This window comes from Palaemon carinicauda, chromosome 28 (genome assembly GCF_036898095.1).
Source record: "Palaemon carinicauda isolate YSFRI2023 chromosome 28, ASM3689809v2, whole genome shotgun sequence".
NCBI classification, from domain to species: Eukaryota; Metazoa; Arthropoda; class Malacostraca; order Decapoda; family Palaemonidae; genus Palaemon; species Palaemon carinicauda.
Genome location: NC_090752.1, coordinates 48,366,232 through 48,389,064, shown reverse-complemented (window position 1 = coordinate 48,389,064; position 22,833 = coordinate 48,366,232). Strand labels below are relative to the sequence as shown.

The following is a 22,833-nucleotide window of genomic DNA, read 5'->3' as shown; positions in this document are numbered from 1 at the left end:
TATGCTAATCATCTAATTTTCTCCAATAAAAATCGAGAGGGCAGTTAGAGCTTGCAATTGAAAGGTCAATGCCTGACTAAGTACCTGACTGGGCATGAAAGTGCTTTGGCTTTCTTGTATTAACGAGTCCTACATTTTCCTTCTCCATTACTGATGATATAATATTGCCCCTTGCGTTTGCTATAACATCACCCTATGAAGGCTGTCTACCATTCAAATCTCCCAGTAAGAGAAAAGGTTGAGGGAGTTGCTGAATCATCTCTACTAAATGAGCATAAAAAAATTTATCATTTGGAGGCACAAGAGGAAATTACAGTATGTATTTTCTCCCTATATCTATTGGTACAACGACTGCCTGTAGAGGTGTAAAAATAGACAAAAATATTTGAGGAACATCTCAACAAACATATACAAGACTTCCGCAATGGCTCCCTGCTCGTTGATCAGTGTCAAATAGCTAATATATTTGCGAGGACAAAAGTATTATTATCAAGCTTGCTCTCCTGTAGACATACAATTATGCAAAATGGAAGAAAAAACTATGGTTTATTTTCTGGATGAAATCTTGGATGAGGTCTCCCCATTGGCAGCTTTTGATTTAACATTATTTCCTGTAGGCTTCTTAAGAGAGGGTCTTGATAAGTTAGGTTTTACATTTGCCTTTTTCATGTTCTTTTGAACTAATTGTTGAGGGGGATGGTGGATCTCAACTTGAATTTTTTATTGATTTATGTTGTTTTCTTGTTGATCTGAAATATTTATAGACAAAACACCATATCTATTTGATATAACTTTGGTGATTTTAATGGAAAGGGGTGAGAGAGATAGTGGTCTCTCTCTATTCCAATTAAGAGGTGGTGATTTATCAGCTTTAGGCATCTTCCCTGCCACAGATGCACCTAATAACTCTGTTTCAGGTGACACCTCCATCAAATCAGGCAAAAATACAGCCTGAGAGAAGTTAGTACTAGCCTTTGTAATGGGAGGCAAAGGTGGGCAAGGCCTTATTAGGTGGTGATATTTTTGCACTATTTTGCAGCTTGTTATCAGAAAATGAGGCATTTCTTTTTTGGGAACTACTGGCAGTAATAAGTGGGTTGGATGTCTCTTGCAGCATTTTTCCTCCTGATTTCAATGCCTTTGCATAGCTTGTTGATTTATTCAATAATTTCTTGGCATGCCCCACACTTACATGTTTGATACTAGAATTATTGAGGGCCACATATTCAAACTTTTATTGCTTGCAGCTCCTACCAGTAGATTTATGATTCAAATTGCGATTTAAACACCTGGCCTCAAGTGTTCACTCTCCATGGTAGAGTTCAGAGCTCTAGGCTCTTAAACTCATTGGCACTAGGGTCACCACTGGGGACTTTTAAAAAACTACAGAAGGCAGACTTGAAATACCTAAAGGCCATGCGTTCTTAGGTCGAACTCATCATCAGCATTCTACACCGCAACGAGAGAGATGTCAGTGTAACATTATCTGGGAAAACTCCATACACCACCAAACCCTAAAAAACTAGTTGATGTAGATCAGAATTCTCCTGGTCCCTGACATGTATACCCAAAGAACTGAGTCAGGGACACATTTGCAGACGATTCAGTGGCCTGTGCCCTCAATGTTAGGAGAATGAGCTGTAGAGCTTCTTTGGCATCAGCTTGGACTTTGCCAAGAATGACACTAAAGAGGCCTTAGGCTTCCTTTTCCTCCTAAAATCAAACACCTGCCCCTAAACTGGAGACTACAATCTACAATGCAAACATGCCCCTAAAATTGGCAGTGTGTGTGAATCGACTACCAATTTTGGCATAAAATGATATTTTAATTATAAAATAAATTTTTGAATATACTTACCCGGTGAATATATAATAGCTGAGCCTCCGGCGGCTCGACAGAAAAAAAAACACAAAAACTCGCGAGCGATCGCTATGAAGGTTGCGGGTGTGCCAACTAGCGCCAACTATCGGCCAGATACCGCATATACATGTAAACAGACCCAATTCTTCTCATCCCGCTGGGTCTCTATCGGGGAGGAAGGGGGGGCCTTTAATTTATATATTCACCGGGTAAGTATATTCAAAAATTTATTTTATAATTAAAATATCATTTTTAAATATTTAACTTAGCCGGTGAATATATAATAGCTGATTCACACCCATGGTGGTGGGTAGAGACCAGAGTTAATTAAGTTTACAGCGTATATGCTTAGAGTTTTTGATAGTTATATCATAACAAAACCCAAATATATAAAGGTACCTGGTAAGGAAGTTGACTTAGACGATTACTCTGCCTCATTAGTCTGTCTTCCTCACGAACCTCAGTGATCCTCTTAGGATGCTGAAAGACTCCCAGGAGCTGAAGTATCAAGGGCTGCAACCCATACAACAGGACCTCATCAAACCCCTAATCTGGGCGCTCTCAAGAAATGACATTTGACCACCCGCCAAATCAAAAAAGGATGCGAAAGGCTTCTTAGCCTTCCGTACAACCCAATTAAAAAAAACATTTCAAGAGCAGATTAAAAGGATATTGGAATTAAGGGAATGTAGTGGTAGAACCCTTACCCACTACTGCATTCGCTGTAACGAATGGACCCAGTGTGTAGCAGTCCTCGTAAAGAGTCTGGACATCTTTTAAGTAAAATGACGCGAATACCGACTTGCTTCTCCAAACGGTCGCGTCCATAATACTTTGCAGAGATTTATTTTGCTTAAAGGCCACGGAAGTTGCTATAGCTCTTATTTCGTGCGTCTAAACCTTAAGCAAGCATCGGTCTTTTTCATTCAAGTGAGAATGAGCCTTTCGTATTAAAAGTCTGATAAAATATGACAAAGCATTCTTTGACATAGGCAATGATGGTTTCTTAACTGAACACCATAATGCCTCAGATCCACCTCGTAAGGACTTAGTACGAGCTAAGTAGAACTTAAGAGCTCTAACTGGACACAGCACTCTTTCAAGTTCGTTGCCTACGATCTCTGACAGGCTAGGTATATCAAAAGACTTAGGCCAAGGACGAGAAGGCAGTTCATTTTTGGCCAGGAAACCAAGTTGAAGTGAACATGTGGCTTTTTCTGTAGAAAAAGCCGATGTTCTTACTGAAGGCATGAATTTCACTGACCCTTTAAGCCGAAGCCAAGCACACTAGGAAAAGCGTCTTGAGGGTGAGATCCTTCAGGGAGGCTGAATGTAATGGCTCAAACCTGTCTGACATGAGGAACCTTAGGACCACGTCTAAGTTCCATCCAGGAGTTGCCAAACGACGTTCCTTAGAGGTCTCGAAAGACTTAAGGAGATCTTGGAGATCTTTATTGTTGGAAAGATCTAAGCCTCTATGACGAAAGACCGAAGCCAACATGCTCCTGTAGCCCTTAATCGTGGGAGCTGAGAGGGAGCGAACATTTCTCAGATGTAAAAGAAAATCTCCGATTGGGCTACAGAGGTACTGGAAGAGGACATAGATGCTGGCTTGCACCAATCTCGAAAGACTTCCCACTTCGACTGGTATACTCTGATGGTAGAAGCTCTCCTAGCTCTCTCAATCGCACTGGCTGCCTCCTTCGAAAAGCCTCGAGCTCTTGAGAGTCTCTCGATAGTCTGAAGGCAGTCAGACGAAGCGCAGGGAGGCTTTGATGAACATTCTTTACGTGGGGCTGACGTAAGAGATCTACCCTTAGAGGAAGACTTCTTGGAATGTCTACCAGCCATTGAAGTACTGTACCTCGGTGAACCACTCTCTCGCGGGCCAGAGGGTAGCAACCAACGTCAACCTTGTCCCTTCGTGAGAGGCGAACTTCTGCAGTACCTTGTTGACTATCTTGAATGGTGGGAATGCATATAAGTCCAGATGAGACCAATCCAGTAGAAACGCGTCTATGTGGATTGCTTCTGTATCTAGGACTGGTGAGCAATAGATTGGTAACCTTTTGGTCAACGAGGTGGCAAAGAGGTCTATGGTGGGTTGACCCCAAGTAGCCCAAAGACTCTTGCCCACGTCCTTGTGGAGGGTCCATTCCGTGGGTATCACCTGATCCCTCCGACTGAGACAGTCTGCCAAGACGTTCAAGTCCCCCTGGATGAATCTCGTCAACAGGGAGATGCCTCGATTTCTTGACCATATGAGAAGGTCCCTTGCGATCTCGTACAGCGTGAGGGAGTGTGTGCCTCCTTGCTTGGAGATGTACGCCAAAGCTGTGGTGTTGTCTGAGTTGACCTCTACCACTTAGTTTCGAAGAAAGCTTTCGAATTTCATCAAGGCCAAGTGGACTGCTAATAGCTCCTTGCCGTTGATGTGCATGCTCTTCTGACTTGAGGTCCACAGACCCGAGCATTCCCGACCGTCCAGGGTCGCACCCCAACCCAAATCCGACGCGTCTGAGAACAACACGTGGTTTGGGTTCTTGACTGCTAGGGATAGTCCCTCTCTCAGACTGATATTGCTGTCCCACCATTTCAGGCATGCCTTAACTGGTTCGGAGACTGGGAATGATACCGTCTCTAACGTCTTGTCCTTGTTCCAGTGAGAGGCTAGATGGAACTGGAGAGGCCGAAGGTGTAGTCTCCCTAGCGAGACAAACTGCTCCAGGGATGAGAGAGTCCCTACGAGACTGTTCCAACCCCTGACTGAACAAACGTTCTCTTTTCAGCATTAGTTGGACTTCGAGCAGGGCTTGTTCTATTCGGGTGGCAGACGGAAAAGCCCGAAAAAACTGGACTGCGAATCTCCATCCCCAAACATAGAATAATCTGGGATGGGATCAGTTGGGACTTTTCTAGGTTGACCAAAAGTCCCAACTCCCTGGCCAGACTCAACGTCCAATGTAGATCCTGCAGACAGCGAAGACTGGACGATGCTCTGAGAAGCCAGTCGTCCAAGTACAGGGAGGCTCGGATTCCCGATAGATGGAGGGATTTTGCCACATTCCTCATGAGCCTCGTAAACACGAGAGGAGCAGGACTGAGGCCAAAGCACAGGGCTCGAAACTGGTACCCCACATTCCTGTAAACAAACCTCAGAAACGGTTGGGAATCCGGGTGTATAGGAATGTGGAAGTATGCCTCCTGAAGGTCGAGAGAGACCATCCAATCGCCTTCCATTAATGCTGTCAAGACAGCCTGGTAGACTTCATCGTGAAGTTTGTCTTGACAATGAACACATTGAGCGCACTTGCCTCTTACGTACTCCTGCAGTGAACATGGCTGCCATATCATTGGAGCCATCCCTGATAGACTTGTTCCTGCAGAGAACGTGGCTGTCAGACTATTGGAGCCATCCCTGATAGCCTTGTTTATGCATGACATAATTGTACAGCAAAACTTCAAACGCTCGAAAAAACTCCTAACAGGAGATGGTCTAGCTCTGAAGCCGACCATAAAATCTTGGAGCGTCTCATGGCCAGGCGCCAGGGAGAGTCTATGAGGTTTGAGAAGTCTATCTGGGCAGAGGCAGGAACTCCCAAGCCGAGAACTTCTCCCGTGTCATATCAGACTCTCGCTCTATAAGCCAGCTTAAAAGTAGGGAAAGCAAAGGCTGTCTCCCCCAAACTCCTCCTGGTGATTAACCAGTCGCCTAGCAAACGTAAAGCTCTCTTAGAAGAGCGAGAGAGCACTAGCTTAGAAAACAACGGCTTCGAAGTAGCTAGGCCTAGTGTAAACTCTGACGTTTAGGCGAACGAGGAGCAGCAGTTACAAAAAGATCCGGACAAAGATCCTTAAAAATCAGCATGATTTATTTAAAGTCCATAGAGGGCTGAGCAGCTTTAGGCTCCTCTCTGTCTGACAGAGTCCTCAAGGGAATATCAGTAGGAGGGGGATCAGCAACTTCCTCATCTGAAGGAACCTTGTCCGACAATTGCAGAGTCTCAAGCAAGGGAGAGACCTGCCGTGGTGGCAATGCTTGACAAGCAGAGTCCACACGCAAAGGAGCAACAGTAGCAGTCAAGGACGCTATGTCATGTAACTGCCTAAAGGACTGACCAGCAACAACAACAGGTGCGGGAGGACGCTCGACGTCAACTTGAGACTGCCTTGACTGCCTAGACTGAGCAGTCAAAACAACTCTTGACTGCGGTGCTTGACGCTCAACGTCAAAACAAGTCAACTATGCTGGTTGGCGAACGTCCTGAACGTCAACAAGAGCAAGCGGCAGCGGCTGAACGTCCACAAGCGGCTGAGAGTCAACACGGGACTGCATCGAGTGAGGCTCTACAACACATGATTGACGTGACTTTGTAACGTCAATGTCAACAGGACGAGCAAAGGCTCGTTTGGGCGGCTGACGGCCAGGATCTCGATCAGCTAAGCGGCGAGGATCATCGTGAACCTGCTCAGCAGAATAGTCCTCCATAAGAGAGGCAAGCTTATTCTGCATGTCTTGCCGTACAACCCATTTAGGATCAACGGGAATGGGTGCGGTAAGAGACGAGGGCAACGTCTGAGACTGCAAAACCTTGCCTACAATAAGACTCTCGGAGCCTGTGTTACGCTTTTGTTTAGGCGGCGAGCAGTCTTCCGATGACTGCATAGGGTCAGAGCTGTCCCAATGGCTACAACCAGGACGCTGGACCTGTCCTGAAGGGACTGACTTTCGCTTTAAGGGCCTCGAAACCTTGCTCCACGGTTTCTTACGCGAAAAGCCTTCGGATGACGAGGAGAAAATCGTCTCGCTCGTCTTATGGTAGGGGCGGTCTTGATGAGACACGCCTGAAACCATAGAGGGAACGTCTGTTCGCTGATCAAGGCCTCTCGAACCCATAAGTCGTACGACATTACTTCTCCCCTGGGCTTGGGAGCTTGCAAGAGGTCCCGGACTAGGCAAACGACAGGCACGAACAGACGAACCCTCAGTCGCAACACTGATAACACTTTGCGCAATTATCACTTTATCACTACGATTTTCTGTTTTGCACTTACTTCACTGAAATCGAATTTTTCAACAATTCACATTAGGCATGAATAAAACTGATTTCTACCTGAAGCACGCAATTCTACCCTACATCAAAAGGTTATAATTGCGAAATAAGTCGTATAATGTAAGCACATTAATACAAGCAAAAAACAGTAAACATATATTAAGATAAAAAGATCAGTGACTGGGGAGGAGACTAAACACTAGTTCATTCAAAACTACGTTTTCAATCTCTCACCATACAGTGCCTTGGGACGAGAATAAAAACTAAAAACGTTTTATCCTTTCTCCCCGTACAGAGACTTGGGACGAGAGTAAAAAACTGACTCGAGAACAACGTTACTCGCTTGGGACGAGAATAAAGATCGGAACGTTCTCTCTTCCTCTCTCTCTCTCTCTCTCTTGATTTCACACCGAAGAGAAAAGCCCACTTACCTTTCGTCAATAAACAGGTTATTTGACCAAAGGAAAAAACTGAAAGGACTAAGAAATTGAAAATTAACAAGTTCCTTTAAATTAGTATTTAAAACATTTAAGTTTGAAAGAAGAATGAACAAAACGTCAGAATCGATTTACTCTTTCTGCAAAGTGAAACCGTGATTCTCTCTCTCTCTATCGTAACGATAGAGCGCAAACTGCGTAGCATAAATAAACCAAACGTTAGTTCATCTTTGAAACAGTACGAAGACTATTCAAAGAAAAGCTTTCATAAAATATCTACTAAAAAATATTAATTTAATAAGTTTTAAATCATTTGCTCTGTAAAAGTTATTTACGATTGAAAGGGCTCAACGTTGTTTAACTTCGGTTTCCAAGTTAGGACCGCCTACTCTCGGATTAGGGGAGGAATAGGTAAGGTCGCATATAAACAAATCATTAAAATTTATCTTGATGTTTATTATAAATGGAAAGCTAATCGAAGAGGCCTAATAAAGGCGGTTGAGATATAAAATATATAGAGGAAAATCTATAATTAACAACAACAATTTATAACGTGATAAGATAATTGCTAAAAGCCTAAAACACACTTCCGTACTAAGGGAAGGGTCGGCCATTTTTAAAAGTCAAAGAAAGTCCAAAAAACAATCCAAAGTCATCAACAATTAAATCTATCCAAAAAAGAGTTCAAGATTTAAGTTGAAGATAAAACACCTGCACTGCGAAAGCTCAAACCAAAAAGAAGTACTTCACCAAGTCTGTTGAAAAACTCCAGGTTATACAGCGAGTAATGATACGTCTTGTCGTTCAGACCGACAGAGAAAAATTGGGTCTGTTTACATGTATATGCGGTATCTGGCCGATAGTTGGCGCTAGTGGGCACACCCGCAACCTTCATAGCGATCGCTCGCGAGTTTTTGTGTTTTTTTTTCTGTCGAGCCGCCGGAGGCTCAGCTATTATATATTCACCGGCTAAGTTAAATATTTAAAATTGGTTACATCATCCACCCTTTCCCTGGTATTTACATACTTCCCATTTCATTTCTCTCACAACAGACAAAGCCAATATACAAACATCCAAAACTAAGTAGAAGCAAAAGAATTAATAGCCTTCTTAAAGGGCACAACAGTACACCAGTACACAATGTGGTGAAATCAAAGGTGAAGTCTTTGATAGGAGAAAGGCTGGTGCTACTCAACCGCGCTCACCATAAGTCGTTAATGAATACAATGGCTGTTTTAGCTCCATTGAAGACACTCCTCTATTCTAAAGGACAAAAATTTGTATATGCATAGGAACAAATGGTAATTTCTCTGATTAAGAAAGCAAAGCAACTTACAAAAAGTTTACCTGTACTGTATGTAATTTTGTTATAAACTTGGGCTAAAAAAAGGTGCTACTAAGGCCATGCGGTGGAGTCTTCATGAATCCTTTGTTACTTTTAAAGAGAGCATTTACCTTCAAGACCTCTCTGGCCTATAATATTTGGCATATATTAAGGTACCGTAATTGTTTGTACATGATTTTTATAGGCCTTTTTAATATTAAGCAATGAGAAAAATTCTGAAAATGCTAATAGATCCATCAGTGAAACAGTGAACTTGTTTATTTGGATAAAAAAAATTCTACACTACTTCATGGGAACTGTTAGAAACTTCAGAACTTACCAAGAATCCTAGGATGTAAATGACCAGCTGAATTCTAGGAACGTTCATTTTGAATCTTGTTATGCTATTCTACAATCTGTTTTAAATTTCAGGTTCTGAGTTCTGACATGCATATCTCTTCGGATTTGTTAAATGCACAGCAGTAAAGTCAACATCCCTGAAATAAAAATCACAGCTTATACCATGTTTTAGCCACTTTATACAATTCATATCTGTGACCAGGACCTTTATGCAAAATTCATTAAGTTTCAAATAATTATGATAAACTTAATTTTGTAACACATATGTTTATTCTAGGCATATGGAAATTTGTAATACCGATACACCACAAGATTGTTCTAATTTAGGGGGAAGAGTCATTACTCCACAAAAAAAAAAAAAACATTTTCCCAACAATATAATTGGAACTGAGGACTCAAAAACGACATCTTTAACTAACATGGTGGAGTCAATGTAAAATAATGAAAAATAAAAAATTCTGAGGTAATTTATATTTTTCCCAATTATACAAACCTGTAGTTCTTTGCTAAAGGAGAAGAAATCAGCACAAGCTGGTATACACTATAAAACTTTTAACAAGGTGTAAACGACCACTCAGTTGTTAACTGGTGGAACGGTAAGAAGCACCGGTCCCCCGCTCACTCATACGTTTTTCATTTTGATCCCAGTCAGGATTTTCCCCTAGGGGTTAGGTGATGGAGGGTAAAAGTATGTGTAATGAACTACTGGTTTGTATAGTTAGGAAAAAAAGAAATTACCTTCGAATTTGTGATTTGTTCACACACTTATGTTCTTTACCAAAGGAGACTCACACTACGGTGGGTGGAAGTCCCTTCAACTGGCTGAAACTTTCCAAGGATTGCAACATCCATGCATGATAAAGGGAGGGATGTGTATCTTTACACCTCATAAACTACTGAACTGAGACCAACAGGTTCACGGCCCAGGCGAAGTGAGTATGAATGTTAGAACTCAATTGTTATCGTCAAGGCCATGTATAATAGCAGCTTTGGTCTTATACATATTAAGAGCCAATATACCAAACTCCCCGTCGTAAGGAGATTGGGGACATGACTTAAATATAGCCTACTGTATGCGAAATATATTCTAGCTACAATTCAAAATGAGACTTGCCTGCAGTCGTGGGAGTTCTAACCAACAGCCTCCCCGGATGTTATGCCCCAAGAGAGGGGAAGATGAAGAAAAGAAAGGTTGGGGCTGACATTCCAAAGTCTAGGAAGGCAACCAAAGTGACCATTCTCAGAGTAACTGTATGCCTAAGAATAACTAATACAAACGCACCTTGCCAATAGAGCTCTTGGGAGGTAAAAGTACTCCAATAATTATGCAGTACAAACTGGGCACCTGCACGCAGAAGACCATTGGCGCCCGCGCGCAGAAGACCGTTGGCACAGGCGGGCGCGCGCGGAAGGCTGTCGGCGCACAAGCAAGAGCATTGGCGCTCGCGCGAGCACAAATGTTAGCGCACGCGAAGGTAACGCTAGTAGATCGGCAGGTCAGCTGGCAGGACGAACCAGAAACTGGGATGAGCCCTTTGGAAGGGCAAACATCCATGATGGAGACCGTAAAGGTCCACGGAAGAGTCCAAGGACTAACAGCGGCGTAAGGTTGCGTTGGCAGATTGGTAGGTCAGCTGGCAGGACGATCAGGAACTGGGATGTGCCCTTTGGAGGGGCGAGCATCCACCAGTGGGGACCGTAAAAAAGGTCTGCAGAAGAGTCCAGGACCAAAGTCCAAAGGACTACCAGCGGCGTAAGGATGCGTTGGTAGATCGGAAGGTCAGCTGATAGGACGATCAGGAACTGGGATGTGCCCTTTGGAAGGGGGAACATCCACTGATGGCAACCGTGAAAGGTCCATAGAAGAGTCCAGGACCAAAGTCCACGGACTAAGTTGCAGCGCAAGGTTGCGCTGGTAGGTCTGCTGGTAGGATGATCAGGAACTGATGAAGCCCATGAGGGCCGGTGTTCCAGCAAGCTGGCCTTAGGAAGAGTCCAGGACCGAAGTCCATGGACTAAGTTGCAGCGCAAAGTTGCGCTGGTAGGTCTGCTGGTAGGATGATCAGGAACTGATGAGCAGTGTAATCCTCCGAAGAGGTGTCTCTAAGAGTGGCCTCTCTCGCGAATGAGAGAGGTGAACACTTCCAGTTATGGAACAAATATTAATTTCACTCTTTTGTTTACATTTTACAAACCACATGTATCTCCTGCAGTTCGTATGTTTGTACGTGTCTTTTTGCGCAATAACAACTTTATAAGTCCTGTGTACTAGCCTTCTTCCACTTTCTTTCTATCAATGGAATTACTCCTGTTCGTTCGTTTGTATGTAGCTCTTCCTCCTTCCTTCCCCACCATTTGATGAAGTTTACCACATTTGGGCATGTTTGTATGCTCGAGTGTGACATAGGTAGTTCTGTGACACAAGCCTAGTTTTCTTAGGAAAACTTTTCAGTTCCTTTGTAGCTGTGTTGGGTGTTCGTTATGGACCACTATGGCTACATGAATGCTACAGCAAAGTTTCATAGCGAGTATTACAGTACACCTAGTGTTGTGAACAATTTTTTAAAAGCTCATTGTGTTATTCTTCAAAATTTAAAGTGTCCCAAGTGCGATTCTGAGCTACCTTTTAAGGAAGATCAGCACATTTTATACAGTAATTCGACTGTAACGATTGCTAAGACAAAAAGACACGGTGTTAATCGTAAGGTATAGAATTATTTGTTATTTACTTTGAGTTTGTGACCTGGGTAAGGGGGTTTTGGAGGTCTTGCCCCCAGCTAGGTCTTTGACCTGGATATGTTTGTGACCTGGGAAGGGGGTCCAGCCCAGCTAGGTCTGTGACCTGGGAAAGTTTGTGAGCTGTGAAGGGGGGTCCCTGGGGCTTCCCTCCCCATCTAGGTCTGTGACTTGGGAACTACCATATTAGGTTAGGTGGGTTTGTTAGGTTCTGTAGCCTTTTACAAAATGATATTTTAATTATAAAATAAATTTTTGAATATACTTACCCGGTGAATATATAGCTGCAACTCTGTTGCTCGACAGACAAACTCTACGGAAAAAACTCGCCAGCGATCGCTACACAGGTTGCGGGTGTGCCCAACAGCGCCATCTGTCGACCAGATACCCAGCTCTTATGTAAACAAAGACTCAATTTTCTCCTCGTCCCACTGCGTCTCTATTGGGGAGGAAGGGAGGGTCATTTAATTTATATATTCACCGGGTAAGTATATTCAAAAATTTATTTTATAATTAAAATATCATCTTTAAATATTTAACTTAGCCGGTGAATATATAGCTGATTCACACCCAGGATGGTGGGTAGAGACCAGTAATATATGTTTACATTTTATGAGCTAAGAGTTTTTTATTTCATTTTAGAAGTTATCAAAATAACAAAAACAAAATAAATAGGTACCTGGTAAGGAAGTCGACTTGAACAATTACTCTGCCTTTTAAGTACGTCTTCCTTACGGAGCCTCGCGATCCTCTTAGGATGCTGATCGACCCCTAGGAGCTGAAGTATCAAGGGTTGCAACCCATACAACAGGACCTCATCAAACCCCTAATCTAGGCGCTCTCAAGAAATGACTTTAACCACCCGCCAAATCAACCAGGATGCGAAAGGCTTCTTAGCCTTCCGGACAACCCATAAAAACAACATTAAAAACATTTCAAGAGAAAGATTAAAAGGGTATGGAATTAGGGAATTGTAGTGGTTGAGCCCTCACCCACTACTGCACTCGCTGCTACGAATGGTCCCAGTGTGTAGCAGTCCTCGTAAAGAGACTGGACATCCTTTAGATAAAAAGACGCGAACACTGACTTGCTTCTCCAATAGGTTGCGTCCATTATACTTCGCAGAGATCTATTTTGCTTAAAGGCCACGGAAGTTGCAACAGCTCTAACTTCGTGTGTCTTCACCTTAAGCAAAACTTGGTCTTCCTCACTCAGATGTGAATGAGCTTCTCGTATTAACAGTCTGATAAAGTAGGATAAAGCATTCTTTGACATAGGCAAAGATGGTTTCTTAACTGAACACCATAAAGCTTCAGATTGGCCTCGTAAAGGTTTAGTGCGCTTTAAATAGAACTTAAGAGCTCTCACAGGGCATAAGACTCTTTCTAGTTCATTGCCTACAATCTCCGATAAGCTGGGAATATCGAACGATTTAGGCCAAGGTCGAGAAGGCAGCTCATTTTTGGCTAGAAAACCAAGTTGTAGCGAACATGTGGCTTTTTCTGATGAAAATCCGATGTTCTTGCTGAAGGCATGAATCTCACTGACTCTTTTAGCTGAGGCTAAGCATACTAGGAAAAGTGTCTTTAGAGTGAGATCTTTCAGGGAGGCTGATTGTAGCGGCTCAAACCTGTCTGACATGAGGAATCTTAGTACCACATCTAAATTCCAACCAGGTGTAACCAAACGACGCTCCTTAGTGGTCTCAAAAGACTTAAGGAGGTCTTGAAGATCTTTATTGTTGGAAAGATCTAAGCCTCTATGCCGGAAGACCGATGCCAACATGCTTCTGTAGCCCTTGATAGTGGGAGCTGAAAGGGATCGTCCTTTTCTCAGGTATAAGAGAAAGTCAGCTATTTGAGCTACAGAGGTACTGGTCGAGGATACAGAGACTGACTTGCACCAGTCTCGGAAGACTTCCCACTTCGATTGGTAGAGTCTAATGGTGGATGCTCTCCTTGCTCTAGCAATCGCACTGGCTGCCTCCTTCGAAAAGCCTCTAGCTCTCGAGAGTCTTTCGATAGTCTGAAGGCAGTCAGACGAAGAGCGAGGAGGCTTTGGTGTACCTTCTTTACGTGCGGCTGACGTAGAAGGTCCACCCTTAGAGGAAGACTTCTGGAAACGTCTACTAGCCATCGAAGTACCTCGGTGAACCATTCTCTCACGGGCCAGAGGGGAGCAACTAGCGTCAACCTTGTCCCTTCGTGAGAGGCGAACTTCTGCAGTACCTTGTTGACAATCTTGAACGGTGGGAATGCATAGAGATCTAGATGTGACCAATCTAGGAGAAAGGCATCTATATGTATTGCTGCTGGGTCCGGGACTGGGGAGCAATAGATTGGAAGCCTCTTGGTCAGCGAGGTTGCAAAGAGATCTATGGTTGGTTGGCCCCAAGTGGCCCAAAGTCTCTTGCACACATCCTTGTGGAGGGTCCATTCTGTTGGAATTACTTGCCCTTTCCGACTGAGACAATCTGCTATTACATTCAAGTTGCCTTGGATGAACCTCGTTACTAGTGAGATGTCTTGACCTTTTGACCAGATGAGCAGGTCCCTTGCGATCTCGTACAACGTCAGTGAGTGGGTCCCTCCTTGCTTGGAGATGTACGCCAATGCAGTGGTGTTGTCTGAGTTCACTTCCACCACTTTGCCTCGAAGGAGAGACTTGAAGCTTTTCAAGGCCAGATGTACTGCCAACAGCTCCTTGCAGTTGATATGCATGTTCCTCTGACTCGAGTTCCACAGTCCTGAGCATTCCCGACCGTCTAATGTCGCGCCCCAGCCCACGTCCGATGCGTCCGAGAAGAGAACGTGGTTGGGAGTCTGAACAGCCAGGGGAAGACCCTCTCTTAAGTTGATATTGTCCTTCCACCAAGTCAGACAAGACTTCATCTTTTCGGAAATCGGAATCGAGACCGCTTCTAGCGTCTTGTCCTTTTTCCAGTGAAAAGCTAGATGGTATTGAAGTGGACGGAGGTGTAGTCTTCCTAATGACACAAATTGTTCCAGGGATGATAGCGTCCCTACCAGACTCATCCACAGCCTGACTGAGCAGCGTTCCTTCTTCAGCATGTTCTGGATGAATAACAGGGCTTGAATTATTCTGGGGGCCGACGGAAAAGCCCGAAAAGCTAGACTGTGAATCTCCATCCCTAAATACACAATAGTTTGGGATGGGACCAGTTGCGACTTTTCCAAATTGACTAGGAGTCCCAATTCCTTGGTCAGATCTAGAGTCCACTTGAGATCCTTCAGACAGCGACGACTGGAAGAGGCTCTGAGAAGCCAGTCGTCCAAATAAAGGGAGGCTCGGATGTCCGATAAATGGAGGAATTTGGCTACATTCCTCATCAGCCTCGTAAACACGAGAGGAGCTGTGCTTAGGCCAAAGCACAGGGCCCGAAACTGGTAGACCACCTTTTCGAAAACGAATCTCAGAAAAGGTTGGGAGTCTGAGTGGATGGGGACGTGGAAGTAGGCGTCCCTTAGATCTAGGGAGACCATCCAGTCTTCCCTTCTGACCGCTGCTAAGACTGACTTTGTGGTCTCCATGGAGAACTTCGTCTTTGTGACAAAGACATTCAGAGCACTGACCTCTAGCACCGGCCTCCACCCTCCTGTCTTCTTTGAAACCAAGAAGAGGCGGTTGTAGAATCCCGGTGATTGAAGGTCCGAGACTTTGACCACCGCTCCCTTCTTTAGCAAAAGAGACACTTCCAGTTTCAGGGCTTGTCTCTTTTCTTCCTCTCTGTACCTGGGAGAGAGATCGATGGGAGACGTTGCTAGAGGGGGTTTTCGTACAAAAGGGATCTTGTACCCCTCTCTGAGCAACTTCACAGATTGTGCATCTGCGCCTCTCTTCTCCCAGGCTCGCCAGAAGTTCTTGAGTCTGGCTCCCACTGCTGTCTGAAGTTGCGGGCAGTCAGACTCTGCCCTTAGAGGACTTGGATCCTTTCCTCTTCCCTCGCTTCCCTTCGGCACGAGCACCTCCTCTGCTGGAGGCTCTGCCACGAAAGGGCAGAATAAAGCGAGACGCTGGAGTGTCCATCCTCGGTCTAGCTGACAATGTAGGCAAAGGGGGAGCTTTGCGAGCTGAGGACGCAACAAGATCGTGAGTGTCCTTCTGCACTAACGAAGCGGCTATTTCCTTTATCAGGACTTCTGGAAAAAGGCACTTGGAAAGAGGAGCAAAGAGAAGCTCAGATCTCTGGCACGGTGTAACTCCAGCAGAAAGGAATGAGCAGAGAGATTCTCGCTTTTTTAGGACTCCGGACACAAATGAGGCAGCAAGCTCATTGGACCCATCACGGACGGCCTTGTCCATGCAGGACATAATGAGCAAAGAAGTCTCTTTATCTGTCGAAGAGATCTTCCTGCTTAGGGCTCCTAGGCACCAGTCTAAGAAGTTAAAGACTTCAAAAGCCCTAAAGATTCCTTTCATAAGGTGGTCCAGGTCCGATGATGACCAACAAATCTTTGAGCGTCTCATGGCAAGGCGGCGGAGAGAGTCTACAAGACTTGAGAAGTCGCCCTGGGCAGAGGCAGGAACTCCCAAGCCGAGAACTTCTCCCGTGGCATACCAGACGCTCGATCTAGAAGAGAGTCTAGCAGGGGGAAAAGCAAATGCTGTCTTCCCTAAACTCTTCTTGGACTCTAACCAGTCTCCTATCACCCGCAAAGCTCTCTTGGACGAGCGTGCGAGGACGAGTCTAGTAAAGGCAGGTGCGGTAGAAGGCATGCCTAAAACAAACTCTGAAGGTGGAGAACGAGGAGCTACAGAAACAAACTGGTCAGGAAACAGCTCTTTGAAAATAGCCAAAACTTTTCTAAAGTCCAAAGAGGGTTGAGTAGACTTAGGCTCGTCCAGTTCTGAATGTTGTTCATCTTGATGTGCAGCAACATCATCATCAGAAAGTTCCTCATCCGAAAACTGATGAGGAAACGGCAACAGAGTGGGTAACGGCTGGTTCGCTGAGTCCGGTCACACTGGTGCATGCGTGACTGAGCCGGACGCAACGTCATGGACCTGCTGCACAGTCTGTGAGCTGTCAACAACCATGGTAGCGCGAGGACGCACAGCGTCTACCCGAGACTGTCTAGACTGACTGGGTTGCGCAGTGGAAACCACACTGGGTTGCGGAGGTTGACGCACCGCGTCAAAACAAGTCAACTCTGAAGGTTGTTGAACGTCCAGAACGTCAACACCCACCTCCGTGCTCCGCTTAACGTCAATATGCGGCTGGCAGCCCACACTGGAACGCATCGGTGGAGGAACTCTCTCAACTGGTGTACGTGAGAAGGTTACCTCAGCGTCCACAGGACACACAACCGATCGCTTGAAAGGTTGTAGGCTAGGTACTGCACTCGCTGCTGGTACGGCAGCAACCTTCTCCGCATGAAAGTCCTGCATCAGAGACGTAAGCTTGGACTGCATGTCTTGCAGTAAAGCCCATTTAGGGTCTACGGGAGCAGGTGCGGCGACAGACGGTGTTAGTGTCTGAAGCGGTACCGCTTTGCCTCTCTTAGGCGGTGAGCAGTCATCAGATGACGGCAACGAGTCCGAACTGACCCAGTGGCTACAACCGGGACGTTGGACTTGTCCTGAAGGGACCGATTTACGTTTTAAAGGCCGTGAGACCTTGGTCATAAGTTTCTTGCGAGAAACACCTTCAGACGACGAGGTATAAATGGGCTCTCTCGTCTTAGGTAGGTAGGGGCGATCTTGGGGAGATACGCCCGATACCATGGAGGGAACGTCTGTTCGCTGATTAAAGCCTCTCGAACCCATGCGTCGTACGACATTGCTTCTCCCCTGGACTTGGGAGCTAGCAAGAGGTCCCGGACTAGGAGGACGACAGGCACGAACAGACGAACCCTCAAGCGCAACACTGTTCACAACACTATCACTTGGCACTTTAGCACTACCCACTGCACTTTGGCACTTAAGCTCCTTAACATCCGCCATGAGCTGATTACGGTCACTTGCAAGGGACTCAACTCTCTCACCCAGAGCCTGGATGGCACGCATCATGTCAGCCATCGATGGTTCCTGAGTGCTAGGAGGGGGGTTAGGAACAACCACTACAGGGGAAGGAATAGGTGGGGCATGAGGAGAGGATACATCAATAGACCGAGAAGAACTTCTCCTAACTCTATCTCTCTCTAGCCTGCGTGTGTACTTTTCAAATTCGATAAAATCGAATTCCGAAAGGCCCACGCACTCCTCACACCGATCTTCCAATTGACAGGTTTTACCCCGACAATTGGAACAAACAGTGTGAGGGTAGATAGAAGCCTTCGGAAGACGCCTAGAACAGTCCCTAGCATTGCATTTCCTAAATTTGGGAACTTGTGAAGGGTCAGCCATTTTGAATTGGTCAAGGGAAAATTCCTAAAACGATCTAAGTCATCAACAATGAATCCGTTACAAAAAAGAGTTCAAGGATTTGTTTGAAGAAAAACCCTGCACAGCGAAAGCTCAAAACCAGAATATAGTACTTCACCAATAAGATGTGAAAAAACTCCAGTTTAGCAACAGCGAGTAAGGTACGTCTTGTCGACACCTCGACAGAGAGAAAATTGAGTCTTTGTTTACATAAGAGCTGGGTATCTGGTCGACAGATGGCGCTGTTGGGCACACCCGCAACCTGTGTAGCGATCGCTGGCGAGTTTTTTCCGTAGAGTTTGTCTGTCGAGCAACAGAGTTGCAGCTATATATTCACCGGCTAAGTTAAATACAGTATTTAAAATATTGTGTTAAACAATCAAGTTTTTTTTTCCTGTTGTCACCCACCCAAAGTCCCAGGTTCCCACCTGTGTCCATCGGGAAGGGGGGACTAGCGGAAGAAAGGTTTATTTGCGGTGAAAATAAAGGTCGGTGAATATATCATACTTTAATTTCTAGCCAAATACATGAACCATATATTTTTCCTACTTGTTACCTTGTTTTCTATGCATTTCTGACCTTGATTATTGGGGGCAAACCACCCATTCATGAGTTTTTGGACCCCCTTATATAGACAATTATGGAGGACACCAGTGGGAAACCGGGGTTTTTCGGGTGGGGAAATGTCACAAACGAGTGATTCACAGCAATAATAATGGTCAGAAAGTCAAAATAAGGCCTAGATAACCAGTTGGAAAAATTTATGGTTCATGAAGTGGTTGAAAACAGGCCAAACATGATTATTTAACACTTTTGAGATTTATAAAAGGGTACAGAACCTAACAAACCCACCTAACCTAAACTAATAGTTCCCAGGTCACAACCCATAGCTGGGGGCCAAGCCCCCCAGGCCCCCTTCCCAGGTCACAACCCCTAGCTGGAGGCAAGCCCCCAGAACCCCACCCCCCCCCCCCTCCTAGGTCACAACCGCTAGCCGGACCACCCTTCCCAGGCCACAAACTAAAAGTAAATCACAAAGAAATCCTTATAATATGATAAAGTAAATACCAAATAAATCCTTACATTATGATAAAGTAAATCACAAATAATTCCTTACCTTATGATTGACACCGTCTTTTTTTCTTCCTGTATTGGTAATCTTTACAGAAGCTTTATAGTAGATAATGTGTTCGTCTTCCCAAAAATCATGTCAGAATCGGACCTTTGAGGCATTATTTCTCGGTTTATCTTTTAATTTCACATTAGTAACAATACCTATAGCCTACAATGAACGGAGAGCATTTCCATCATAATCAATTGCCGACATAAACGAAATCACACTAAATTTTGAAATAGATTGATGTACTTCACTCAAGTTCCCTCTTGGTGACATCTTTACGTGATGGTGGTGAAATTAAAACTGAAGGGGAAGGTGGGAAAAAATGGCTGTTGTAGAACAACATCCGGGAAATTATGAAGAAGTACTTGTTAGCTGTTAATTGGTTTACAAAATCACCTGACAGATACGTCATTGTAAATGCATGGAAACCAAGCATGAGCAATAAGTCCCCTTCAGTTTCTCAGATGTAAACAATGAACAGAGTGAAAAACATATTTCGTATTTTAATTGACCGATACGTAAGTTATTATGGCCCAGCCCCTATTAAACATATCGAGAAAAATACCAAACTAGCCAGCACTCGTCCATTTCTTATAGAGAATTTCGCAAGTAATTAAAGCATCATATATTTACCTAAAGGTCAAATTCACTGAATGCACATTATTTACCGTAAGTAAATTTGTTTTTTCTCTTGGAAATATAGTTCCCTGTTGTTCTATAATTTTACCCTTACATGACCTGACCTACGATTTAGTGCTCTTACTCATTGATCATCTCAGTATATATGAACGGCATAAGAGTAAAGGGTATTATTGTACTGTATTACATTTCACCTTCATTTCATCCGCAACAACAACAACCAGTTCGGCTACTTGAAGTTAGTCGAACTGGTTGTTGTTTGTTTGCGGTTGAAATGAAGGTCAAATTCGGTTAAATCATGTCATTTCCTATAGGAAATCATATATTTTCTTTTCGAAATGAGAATCTGTAATACAGTACAACCCTACCAAGTAAAGTTCACCCACCACACCAGTAAAGGTCTTTTAAAGCCAAAGACACAACTATCCTTTACTTAACATTCTGGAATAGCAAATGTTACCCAGCCTACATATCCTAACCCACATCCTTCTCCAAGGTCTGCCATTACAAAAGTATAAACAAAAAGCTTTTAAACATGGTTCCTTGTAAATACGGCTGCGTAGCCTTATCTAATTATCTTACCTGGTACGTGTGTGTTTAAAGGCTACTGGCGAAAAAGGTTGGTTGTCAATAGTAGCCTAAGGAGATTTGATAATCGTTTCTGAGATAACGTATCGTTGATTTTCCATTCATCTTGCCATCTCTTCATTTGAGCAATCAGTGAACATCATTCTCGTTTCTAAGGAAATGTTGTATCAGAACTCCTATCCTCATGACAGGAACTGGGAAAAACGAAGACGGTAATAACAACCGTAAACTAAACTGCCATTGCCATTGGAGGTAATTTGTTAGTGAAGTTAAATGACACGTTGAATGAGACGTAAGCAAAGAAACACTAAATGTTTCGTTCAGTGACGTAACTATTGTTTACCTTGAGGAGCGAGAAAAGTCTATAACTGCGGGTGTTCAACGAGGAAGGCGTTTGGCTCGAGAGAATGTAATACTCTTTTTAAAATTATATTTTTATATTAATAGAACAATTGATTATCATTTCATCAATTAATCTCAGTAAGCTTCTTTGTTGCACAACTAATTTCTTGTTACAATTGATTCGCTTTTGGACATGGCTTTACATTTGATTTTACAACTTGGATATTTAGCTCATTAACTATTGGAATATTAGGTCTACTATAGGCTATAAATATTAAAAATACATATACGATGGTCTCAGTATATAGATTAATATATTTCTCGGTTTTCTGGGGAATTACAGTCACACAGCCGCACTATGGTGGGTAAAGCAAAAAATGCTAAATGGATGTTTAAAGGTCACTCGTTAATGGCGGTGGTAAGGGAAGTGACTCTACTCTCGGTGGCCACGAGTGACTGCCCTAGCAAGCAGGATTAATAGAGCTAGCAGGACAAAGCCTTAGAGGCTGACTATATTCTATATACGATCAGCGCCACGGGTCTCTCTCCACCCATGCAAGGACCAGAGGCGGGGGGAGTCAGGCAATGGCTGTTGATGATTCAGTGCACTAATTAAATTACACTGGCTGCCGGTAAAGGCGAGAATTGAATACAAGCTACTCTTACTGACGTTTAAGATACTGAACCAAAATATCTAAAAGAATGCCTGAACAAACTAGAACTAGAAACAAATGTTAACATAAGACACATGAGTGACAAACATAGGCTATCTGAACCAAGAACAAATAGTAAATTTGGTGAAAGGTCTTTTAGGTTCTGTGCGCCTAGACATTATAATAAACTGCCAACTGAAATGAAGGACATAAAGGGAGCAATTAAATTTAAGAAGAAACTAAAGACATTACTTTTCACTAGATCATATGATTTGGGAGATGCTATTATCAAAGAATTGTATAAGTTATAATGAAAATGTTTCGTTAGATGATTGATATGGACCCGCCCGAGAAGTAGTTCACTCAACTTCAGAGGAGGGTTGGATTTAAACCCAAAACAAGTAACAAGTAAATCTATAGGATCCCCCAGACACACACCCACATACTTAGCTCATAAAATTAGCAAGGGTGCAGACCAAGACCTACAAATAAACTATCTGTAGGTCTTGGTGCAGACACTACAAGAAACTATCAAGCTTAAATTAAGCGGGTCTCTACCCCCAGTCCAGCAGATCGCCAAGAACTGATGTTTCCAATAGGCTAATACAACACAGTTTGAATTATGCTGAATGCCATAAGCAAAACTGTGAATGCGTTATAATAATGAAGTATGCCAATAAGTGTACCGTATATATATAAATATTGATGATGAGTATCGATGATTTGCGATAATATGGGCAAGGAAATCTGAATAGTTGTTTAACAGCTCTCTTTCTTGTGTGACCTGTGCATTCAAATCAGCTATGATGGGTTGCAATGACGATCCTTCAATAACTTCATAGGCTGAGAATTTTGCTTAGAATTTTCGGAAGCTTTCAATAGGCACATTTTTATCTTTGTATTTTTTATTGAATTGTCCATCTCTACAGTTTTTAATTACTCTTTTTGTTATAATGTTACTTATTTTAACCGGCCAAACCAATTGCTAATGTTAGATTTTACGAACATATTGCTATTCTTTAACTTTTGTTCTTATGGTCTACATACGTTATCTTGTGAGGAGTCCAAGACATATTTGTACTTTGTACTATCGTAAATCAGTGTAAATAATTTAGGTTTAGGTTGCAAAGAGTTTTACAGGCTAATTTTCTTAGAATTCTGTCAAGATGGCGGAAAGGGGAATTTTGCAATCCACTTTCAAAACAAGAACAACACACATAAGTATTAATTTCAGGAACATTCTTCTTATTCAATGTCATCACATCAGCGTAATCCGGGTTGCGAGACCCCGAAGTACATTAATCTCTGGCAGGCTTCCAATACTCAATACTGTT

General features: G+C 43.6%; 2 protein-coding genes across 6 annotated transcripts in view; both read right to left on the bottom strand.

The window, feature by feature from the left end:
• LOC137621568 (major facilitator superfamily domain-containing protein 9-like) overlaps nt 1-20,847 on the bottom strand; it is a 120,519-nt gene extending 99,672 nt beyond the window's left edge. For all 5 annotated transcript variants that reach the window (XM_068351967.1, XM_068351970.1, XM_068351968.1 and 2 more), the window contains exons 1-2: nt 20,499-20,847; nt 9,018-9,174 (exon numbers count right to left, since the gene is read on the bottom strand). In XM_068351967.1, coding sequence (XP_068208068.1) covers nt 9,018-9,065 — 48 coding nt within the window. In that variant the 5' untranslated portion in view covers nt 9,066-9,174; nt 20,499-20,847. The remainder of the gene's footprint in view (nt 1-9,017; nt 9,175-20,498) is intronic.
• The window catches only part of Nt5b (5' nucleotidase B), a 434,421-nt gene that overhangs the window by 288,729 nt on the left and 122,859 nt on the right, over nt 1-22,833 (bottom strand).